Raw genomic sequence first — 10,401 nt, forward strand, 5'->3', positions numbered from 1 at the left:
AGTAGGTGCTCAATAAAAATTTCCTGAATAAATTGGAATGAGAAAGCGTGGCTTGGAGGGAAGGGAAGCGTTGGGAGTTGGATGCTGAAAGGGCTGGAATCTGGATTCTTTGGGCCACTTCCCGGCTTCCTGGGGCCTGAGGCAGTCGGCCACCAGACCTAGCTCCTCCTATGCCCCTGTAGCACTCCCGCCCCTTGATGGGCGGTGTTTTGCCGGCTGGGCGTAAAACAGGCGCAGGTCTCGAGCTAGCCGTGAGGGGCGGGGCTGGGCGGGGCTGAGTCTTAGCCCAGCCTTGGCTCGCCTAGTCGACCCGGGACGGAAGTCTCAACCCCATCCTCGACTTCCCGCGGGAACCCGGGACTGAGAGACGGGCTTTGCCCTACAGTGCGGCGGACCTAGGCGTGCTCCGGCGCGGAGAACACCATGAAGCGTGCGGGGACTCTGCGCCTGCTCTCAGATCTGAGCAACTTCAGCGGCGCGGCCCGGCTCCGGGAGTTGCTAGCCGGGGACCCAGACGTCCGAGTTCGCTGCAGCCCAGACGGCCGCCACCTATTGTTGCTGCGACCTCCGGGGTCACCAGCCCCGCAACTGCTGGTCGCGGTGCGTGGACCCGGTGCGGAGCTGGAAAGTGCCTGGCCGCCTGGCCAGCCCTCACCGCTAGACGCCTTCCTCCTGCCGTGGCCGGCGCGATCGGCGCTAGTCCTAGTGTGGGAGAGTGGCCTAGTCGAGGTGTGGGGCTCGGGGGTGGGGCCCGGCTGGCGGCTGCTGCAGAGCACCGAGCTGTGTCCTGGAGATGGAGCCCGTGTGGTGGCCGTGGCGGCGCCCCGAGGCCGCCTGGTGTGGTGCGAGGAGCGGCAGGCCGGCGCTGAGGGCCAGTTAGGGCCTCCTGCTGTGGCTTTCAGCCACTGTGTGTGCGTTAGGACCCTCGAGCCCAGCGGTGAGGCCGGCACCAACCTGGGCAGTACACACATACTGCTGCACCACTGCCCCGCTTTCGGGCTGCTGACCTCCCGCAAGGACCTCTTCCTTGTGCCCACTGCCAACACCTGGCCTGGCTTGGGTCATATTCTACTCATCTGGAGCCCAAGCAAGGGCAAGGTAGTGGTGGCTGCCCCAGGTCTTGGCCTCTCCCACAGTAAAAGCCTGAATTCTGGAAGAGGGGACACCTGGGACTTCAGGACCCTGCTCCGAGGCCTTCCTGGACTGCTGGCCCCCAGGCAGCCATTGACTGTACATACCTGGGCCCCAACTCCCCAGGGCCTGATGTGGCTTGACTTCAGGGGCACTGTGAGCCTGGTACAGCCCCACGGTGGCTCCCGGACTGTTGGCACCCTGCAGGAGGCACCTGCCAGCCTGGCAGGGTCTGCAGCACTGGGCACATTTCATGGCACTCTGGCCTGTGTGCTGGGCTCCACATTGGAACTGCTGGACATGGGCAGTGGGCAGCTGCTGGAGAGGAAGATCCTGAGTACAGACCGAGTACATCTGCTGGAAACCCCCACCCCTGGCATGGAAGATCAGGAAGAGCTGGAAGCTCGAGGGGGTCTTCGTTTACTTTCAGCTGTGGGTCTGTTTCAAGTAGGCTGGAAAACCCCACAAAGCCTTGAGCTGCCTTCAGCTGAAGATATGGTGTTTGAGGAAGCCTGCAAGTACTACCAGCGACGGAGCCTGCGGGGTGCCCAGCTCACCCCAGAGGAACTGCGACACAACAGCACATTCCGAGCACCTCAGGCCCTGGCATCCGTCCTCCAGGGCCATGTGTCCCCATCAGCACTGTTGACCACACTGAGGGCCGAGCTTCGGGATTACCGGGGCTTAGAACAGCTCAAAGCCCAGCTTGTGGCTGGGGATGAGGAGGAGGCTGGCTGGACTGAGTTGGCAGAGCATGAAGTGGCACGGCTGCTGAGGACTGAGTTGATGGGAGACCAGCTGGCCCAGCTCAACACCATTTTCCAAGCCCTCCCTACAGCAGCCTGGGGTGCCATCCTCAGGGCCCTGCAGCTCCAGCCAGATGGCAATGGCCATCTGAGGTCCCAAGCTCCCCCGGATGTGTGGAAGAAGGTACTGGGGGTTACAGCAGCTGGAAAAGAACCACCCAATGGCATACTGCCCCCCTTTGAACTCCTGTGCCAGTGCCTCTGCCAGCTGGAGCCACAATGGCTGCCGCCCTTTGTGGAGCTGGCCCAGCAACAGGGGGGCCCTGGCTGGGGGGCAGGAGGCCCAGGGCTGCCCCTCTATCGCCGAGCCCTGGCAGTACTAGGTGAGGAGGGGACTAGGCCTGAAGCACTGGAGCTAGACCTACTCTTGGGCAGTGGGCGGCCCAAAGCTGTGCTCCAAGCTGTGGGGCAGCTGGTGCAAAAGGAACAGTGGGAACGGGCTTTAGAGGCTGGCCTGGCCCTCAGCCCCTCTAGCCCCCTGCTTCGAAGTGAGATCTTCAAACTGCTGTTGGCCGAATTTGCCCGGCATCGCCGGCTTGACGCTCATCTCCCCCTCCTTTGCCGCCTGTGCCCACCAGACCTAGCTCCAGCTGAACTCCTGCTTCTACTGCGGACATACCTCCCAGATGAGTTGGAACCCCCTGCCCCATTCCCTGAGCCTGGGGCAGAGCCCCCTCTCACTGTGGGCTTGCTCAGAGCCCTGCTGAAGCAGACTGGGACTCAAGGACGAGCCTCTGGCCCAGTTCTAAGCTTATATGAGGACGTTCTATGGGACCCAGACACTCCACCCCCGACCCCACCTCGGGTGTCAGCCCTCCAGGCATCAGACCACCCAGGCCTGGAGGCCTGGGCACCATCTGGACAGGGTCTCTATGTGACTAACACAGGCTGAAAATTGTCTCTAGGACGCAGTGATCAGGGAAAGGTGCCTAGGAGTTGGAGGAGCCAGAGTGGGACTTGTGTGTGCAATACACCTCTCTTCCGAGCAGTTTATATATATATGTATATGTGTGTGTGTATATATATATATAATGGTATAATAAACATGTTTGGTTTTTGTCCTTAGGTTTCCGTCTTGGCACAGAGCTTCTAAAACTCGTAGAATTTCCTGAGTGGTATGCGTGAAAGAAGTGTCTTTGTTATAGCAAACTCCTTTATATCAAACCTGCATTTATACTAATAAGATAAATTTATACTGCTACTAAAAGTGGGGACCCCTAGCATCAGGATAAGGGCTGGTCAGCAGAAAGACTAAGTGGTGAAAGGGTTGAAAGCTTCAGCCCATCCTCAGCCTCCTGGGAGGGGAATGGGACTAGAGATTAAGCTCTATAAAAACTCCTGAACAGGGACATTTGATGAACTGGCTTGGTGAACACACTAAGGTGCTGGAACAGTGATGCACCCAGAGAGGGTATGGAAGCCCCATGCACACCCCACACACAATTCTTTGCCCTGTGCATCTCTTCCATCCGGCAGTTGTATCCTTTAATAAACCTGTAAACATAAGTATTTTCCTGGGTTTTGTTAGCTATTCTAGCAAATTGTCAAACCAATTTATAGCATGAAACTGAAAGTAAAAGTTGCTCAGTTGTGTCTGACTCTGCGACCCCATGGAATAGTCACGCAATTCTCCAGGTCAGAACACTGGAGTAGGTAGCCATTCCCTTCTCCAGCAGATCTTCCCAACCCAGGGATCAAACCCAGGTCTCCCACATTGCAGATGGATTCTTTACCAGCTGAGCCACCAGGGAAGCCTGATTTATAGTATGGGAACTCCCAATTTATAGCCAGCCAGTCAGAAGTATCAGTGGCTTGTGACTGGCATTGGAAGTGAAGGTGGTCTTGTGTAATTGAGCCCTTAACCTGTGGGGCCTATGCTAACTCCATGTAGTTAGTATCAGAACTGAGTTGACTTGCAGGACACCCAGTTGATGTCCACAGAGAACTGATGGTTGGTGTTAGAAAACACTCCAGAAATGCATACACAGTTGGTGTGTTTTTGAACAGCTAAGGGCCTCATAGAGTTGGTCATAGAGGGAGTGGTTGAATCTGAACTTTTGGCTAAAGTGGCCACTTCCAATAATGAAAATATTAATAATTAACATTTATGAGTACTCTGCTAGTCTTTAAATAGTCTGTCTTTTATAATGTTTCTAATAACCCCATCAGGAAAGTACTAATCCCCATTTTACAGATGAGGAAACAGATTTAGAAAGACTATTTGACCAGGGTCAGTCAACTAGAAAGTAGGAGCTCTAAGATTTGAACCACCTTACTGTATAGCCCTACAGTCGGACACAAAGAGTCGGACATGATGGAGCAACTTCACTCACTCACTCACTCACTCATTTTCTCACTGTATAGCCCTACAGCTGATGCTGGCTTGGGCTTGAATGCACTTCTCATTCCTGGCTCATTCTTCCTCTAGCCTGTTGTGAGGAGGGGGATTTGCCAAGGTTCAAGCTTCCTTTCCCCAAGACCCTTCTGTTCCTAAGTAGGAATTGTGCTAGGCCCTGGGGCCATGCTAGTCCTCCCTAGGATTCCTGGTTAAGGGGAAGGTTGACCACAAACAGAAGAGCTATCTGCAGAGACTTCTGGCTTAGTAACAAAAGTCACTGGAGCAGGGTTGCTTGGAGGCTGACTGTCTAAACAGCATCTCCAGCACAGATTTCTGAGCCTCTGGATTTAGTTAGCAGGACCCCCTTTGAAGAGGCCTTGGCCCTCTACCCGCTGCTACCCAAGGGACTCAGCTGGGTTCTGGGCTTAGGGTGGGACTCTGGGTGCTGCTACTCAGCATCATCCCAGACTCCCCAGGTATCCCTTGTCCATGGCTTGGGCCCAAGGTAAGGACTGCCACTTGGCTTTGTTCTCAGCTAGTACCTGCAGTGGCTCAGTGTTAAAGAATCCTCCTGCCAGTGCAGGAGATGCAAGTTCAATCCTTGGGTCAGGAAGATCCTCTAGAGGAGGAAATGGCAACCCACTCCAGTATTCTTGCCAGGAGAATCCCGATGGACAGAGGAACCTGGCAGGCTACAGCCCATAGGAGCGTAAAGAGTCAGACACGACTGAAGCGAATTAGCATTTAGTACACACACAAGTAGGGGAGCCACCCAGCCTGGCAGCTCTGAGGGGAGCAGTTGGGCTTAGATGGGAACTTCCACCTGCTCTTAAAGACTTGCTGCTTGACTGCTCTTGTCCTTGCTCATGCCCTAGCTCCAATGAGTGGGGTGAAGCAACCCTCAACCTTGTCTCAGGACTTTGGAGAACAGTTCAGGGATGCAAATATTGTGTGACTGGGTTCTGGTGGAGTGTGCAAGAAGACCATCAGAAAGTTGGCCCCTGAGTCAGAGGGCTACAGGTAGGTGAGTGGAGAGAGGGGAGTTCCCTGGCAGACCAGTGACTGGGACTCCACACTCCCAATACAGGGGGCCGGGATTCAATCCCTGGTCAGGGAACTGGATCTCACAAGCTACAACACTTCACGTGCCACAACTAAAGATCTCACATGCCACAAGCAAGATCGAAGATCCCATATGCTGTAACTAAGACCCAGCGCAGTCAAATTTAAAAAAAAGTAGAGTCCTTAGATAGGGATATTGGGACTGGGGAAATAGAGGATTTAGGAGCTGAGGTCCTTCATCTTGGGTGCCTGGGTAAAGGGGGAAATTCTGGGGCTGAAGGTTTTAAACAGGTGGCTCAGTAGTTAAGAATCCCCCTGCCAAGCAAGAGACATGGGTTCAATCCCTGGGTCAAGAAGATGCCCTAGAGAAGGAAATGGCAACCCAGTCCAGTATTCTTGCCTGGAGAATCCCATGGACAGAGGAGCCTGGCGGACTAAATCCATGGGGTCACAAAAGAGTAGAGTCAGACTTGACTAAGTGACTAAACAACAACAACAACAAGGTCCCCCGGGCAGGAGGTGGCAGGAAGGCCTGAGGCCCCTGGGGAGGTGAAGAGGAGGCTCCCAGGCCAGTGAGTAGTCATGTTTCCACAGGTGTGCCTCATCTCTGGAGCTATCTCAAGGTCACTTGGCTGTAGTCTCTGGAAAACTTGAAGGTGAAACTAAGCTAGGCAAGACCAGAATGCAGTCTGGGCAAAGGAGAGGAAGCAAATCCTGAGGCTCCTCCACCTGCACATACTCCCACGGAGCCCTCTGTCATCTCCCTACTGCCCACCCACTTTTCCATTGCCTCACCAGGGGGTTCACTGTTTAGACACAGACCACAGCTTCTGTGCCACCCAGTGTCTGGAACACAGGACTACCGCAACCCAAGTCTTCTCCAACCTGTCAAGTTCAGAGACCAAAGCCCACCGCTTTCTTTGCATGTGGCCTGTAAGAAATTGGTGGCCAAAGTAGGCAGTATCCAAACCACTCAGTTTTCCTCCCATATCCTGACCCAGCCACACTTTCCCTGCATGGTCAGGGAAAAAGAAGGAGTCAGACAGTGGGGAGGAGGCAGCTGTAGACTCCCAGCTCCAGAGGGAGCCACCTAAGGCTGGAATGGCTGGCACCCGCACTACCCTGAAAAAAGGGGAAGACAAATCCTCACTGTGGCTCCCCAGGGCCCCACTCAGTCTCTTCTTAGGTACAGGCTCCCCCTGGTGGTTATTCTCATCATTGCCAGCTCCACCCATTACCTTTGCCCCCTGGGAAGCCTCAAATATGCACACACTTGCCCATTTCTGCACTAACGACTGAGGAAGCCTCTGAAGGTGGTAAACTAAGGTTTTTTTGAGGGCAAGGGAAAAGGAGGGGGTCAGGATAGAATTCAGGGAGCAAAATCATAGGGGAGAGGGGAAGGGATCCTGGTCTTGTATTACGACAGTGTCCTAGTAGATACTATTCCAGGAGAGGGAGGAACCTGAGCTGCCAGGATGCTTCTTGTCCAGGGTGGAAACTGCCCCAGCTACCAGACTGACCTGGATAATTTGATCCAACCAAAGAGGAAGTTGAGGGCACAGCAGAGTTTTCTCGGAAGGCATAGGGTGTTTGTATTTTATATGAATTTGAAATATAGGAAAAAGATGCCAGATTTTATTCAAAATCAATAAAGTCCCACTTTATGCTCAAAATGTGAAATGAAGGTAAATTTTCCCAAATATAAAACTTTTTGAGACTCACAATTTCAAAGCTAATGGACCATGTGTGTGAACTGTAAACTGCCATACTATTACTGCATGGATCCCCGTTTCTGATGTTAAACAAAAATTCAGGTGGAGAGGGAAGCTGAATCAGGCTGTGAGGTCAGGGCTGAGTGACTGGGGTCCCTCACCAGTTGTGGGTGGAAGCCTTGGGGTGTTTTCTCCTCTAGTTCCCAGAGGGGGAGCCTGGGCCTGCTCCAAAGGTTGCTACACAGGAGCAAGAACAAAGGTGAAGAAGGACAGAGGCAGAGCGATGAGTAAGAGGATGAGTTTGGACCAGGAGAAGAGAGAGAGGAGACACAGACAGGAAGGGGGAGACGGACCTGGCGGAGGCAGGGAAAGGCTCTCACTCTGGAAGGCAGAAGATGCTAGATGCTCTCAAGAGTGACTGCTGTAGGATGGAGGACAGAGCAGAGAGGGGTCCCTTAGGGCCTCTCACCAGAATCATAGCCAGAGCCAGTGGGACAGCTAGTCTAGATTTGGTCTCCCAGAGGTTTCCATTATCTGGGAAATAAAGGAAAAGGGAAGGAATTGTGAAGAGCTGAGGAAGGGTGAGCAGGGGGTGGCCTTCACCAAGAATGAGGTCAGTCCACCTCATCTGGGCCTCCCTGAACTAAAGGTTCTGGGGAAGCAGACTGTCCAGGTCTTTCAGAGGTTTCAGGTCCTCGGGCTTTAGCAACCACTCAGATTCCAAGGTGATACACAGTCTTCTCAAGTCGCTATTATTTTTGTTTTGTACCCAGGAAAAGTGGGCATTGTCCCACCCTTAACCACACGAGGCTGGCACTAGGAGCAGCCTAGAGCCTCAGTTTTGAAGTTGTGCTTCTCAAAAAGTTTTATACTTGGGAAGATTCACCTTCATTTCACATTTTGGGAACAGCTGAGGAGCCATCAGGAAAGCAAGAGGGAGCTCTTCTTCCTGGGTACTGCCTATGAAGGTGGCAGCCATCTCCTACTTGGCATCCTGGCCACCCTCAGACCCCTCATGAAGCCCAAGATCATCAAAAAGAGGACCAAGAAGTTCATCTGGCACCAGTCAGATAGATATGTCAAAATTAAGCAAACTGGGGGAAATCCAGGGGCATTGATAGTAGGCTGCACAGGAGATTCAGGGGCCACATCTTGATGCCTAACATTGGTTACGGGCCAACAAGAAAACAAAGCATATGCTGCCCAGTGGCTTCCAGAAGTTCCTGGTCTATAACCTCAAGCAACTTGAGGTGCTGCTAACGTTCAACAAATCTTCCTGTGCCAAGACTGCTCACAACATCTCCTCCAAGAACCGGAGAACCACTGAGAAAAGAGCAGCCCAGCTGGCCATCAGAGTCCCCAAGCCTAATGCCAGGCTGCATAGCCAAGAAAATGACTTGTGTAGACACCTCGTGCACACATTTTGTTTGTATTAATAAAACCCTAAAACTTGGCAAAAAAAAAAAAAAAGACGAAACAGTTGTCATTTTGTCCCAAGTCTGCCCTGCCTCTCCCACCTCTGTGCCCAGCTTCAGTTCCCAACTACCATCCTGTCAAGCCCTGGGCATCTCTTTTCATTCTTCACATCTCTCACACCCCATCTCTCAAAGTAATGGATTCTGAGCTTATGCATATTGATGATCAAATCCACTGAGTCTATCAGTACACTGAAACAAATCTTCTGTATTATAAACTCTGTTGACAACTCAATCTTCTCCACCTGGGTGTTCACATCTGGGTGGGGTGGTGGAAATGGAGTGGTAGTACAAAAGAAGGGTCTGAGCTTGGGGGGGTACCCACCCTACATGTGCCACAATGTCTGTGCCTTCTTATCCCCTCTTTCTGGGATGCCATGAAGAGACTGTGGGTCCCTTACTGGTGTTCTAAGTTTCACTAACTCAAAATCTATGCAACCAATTTTAGGAAAGGGGGGGATTAGGAGTTGACCCTACTGGGACCTTTTTGATGACTCTTCTAAAAAATCACTCCATAAAGGGGCTTTTTCTGCATGCAGCCAAGGAAATACAGAGGTGAGAAAAACTAACTGGGAAATGCTCAAAATACAGCCAGCCATACAGAGTTAAAGGGAAGATGAATGATTGCCCTAGTTGGTGTCTTCAGGCCAGACCCAAGAAGAGAGGCTATCAGACCTTTCATTCCATGGACCAGAGTTGGCAGAAGTTTTCCAAGTTTCTGAAATTTTCAAACCTTCCTCAGGCTTTGGCCCTCTTTCCATACAGTGATCAACTGTAAAAACTTTGAAAGGAAAAGGTGGCATGCAATTGTCTTTAGGGAGATCGTAACTAAGGGGAGGCTAAGAGATGTGAGGAGAGCTGGTGGCCCCCTTCAGCATCCAGCCTAGAGATGTGAGGATCCCCAGAGATTAAATGGGTAGCAAGCAACCTGAGGCTCTTCTATTTGTGGAAAAGAAGAAAGGAGGCATGGTAGTACCAACTACAAGGCTTATATGGCTCCCACTTCAGGAAGCAAATCCCCAGAGCTGGAAAGAAACAGACCCAGCTGAATGGCTAGGGCCTTGTAAATAAGGAAGTAAGGAAGAAACAGGGTTCAGGGAGCTAGCCTGGTTTGGCAAAACAAACCCTTCTGGATCTTTTTAACCCTGATGGTTCCCCCAGTATATTAAGACACCTACCGTTGTCAGGAACAGTCCTACTTTGTTAATGATCATATAGGAGTTCATTTTCAAAAAAGTTTTTAACACTGACATCAGTTAATTAACATCTGGAAGCAAGAGGAAGAAAAACCGGGTGGGCAAAGGCTAAGACCTTGGGCCTTCCTTGCCTCACTTGCCTGGTGAAGGCAGAAACTCCCCCTTACTCCTTCTCCAAATCCTTGCACGATGGACACAACACCGTCACCTCATTCTACAAAGAACAATAACCTGACTGACCCTTTCCTGCCACCAGCATCTGTGTGCTTTTCTCAGTTTAAAGGCTCTGGTGATCACGCTTGAATCAAATTCCCCATCACAAAGAGGCTTCTTTAAGAATTCCCTGGTGGTCCAGTGGTTAGGACTCCATCACTGTTGAGGCTGTCGGTTCAATCCCTGTTCAGGAAACTAAGATCCCACTGCACGGGGTGCAGCCAAAAGGAAACAAGAAAAGAGGGGCTTCTTTAAGTAGGAAGAGATTTCTCCTTTCAGAGTCAATGACTCTCCAAGAATGGGCTTAGATTTCCCTCATCAAACTGGAGGCACATGTAAGAGGTTGAATCATGGCCCCCAAAAGTTACATCTACCCAGAATCTCAGTTCAGTTCAGTTCAGTTCAGTTCAGTTCAGTCATTCAGTCGTGTCCGACTTTGCGACCCCATGAATCGCAGCACGCCAGGCC

The 10,401-nt window shown here is 51.9% G+C and overlaps 1 protein-coding gene and 1 pseudogene across 1 annotated transcript; both read left to right on the forward strand.

The window, feature by feature from the left end:
• The first annotated feature begins 232 nt into the window (after positions 1–232).
• Positions 233–3,443, forward strand: HPS6 (HPS6 biogenesis of lysosomal organelles complex 2 subunit 3). Its single transcript, XM_040254249.1, has one exon. The coding sequence runs from the start codon at positions 424–426 to the stop codon at positions 2,827–2,829; it is 2,406 nt and encodes an 801-aa protein (XP_040110183.1). The 5' UTR covers positions 233–423; the 3' UTR covers positions 2,830–3,443.
• A 3,573-nt stretch (positions 3,444–7,016) lies between these two features.
• On the forward strand, positions 7,017–8,591 carry LOC120873498 (annotated as a pseudogene).
• The last annotated feature ends 1,810 nt before the right edge of the window (positions 8,592–10,401 follow it).

Source organism: Oryx dammah, unplaced genomic scaffold (assembly GCF_014754425.2).
Source record: "Oryx dammah isolate SB20612 unplaced genomic scaffold, SCBI_Odam_1.1 HiC_scaffold_14, whole genome shotgun sequence".
Lineage (NCBI taxonomy): Eukaryota > Metazoa > Chordata > Mammalia > Artiodactyla > Bovidae > Oryx > Oryx dammah.

Bases quoted from the DNA above. Each gene is read 5' to 3' on its own strand.
- HPS6 (XM_040254249.1), top strand. From the start codon at position 424: ATGAAGCGTGCGGGGACTCTGCGCCTGCTCTCAGATCTGAGCAACTTC.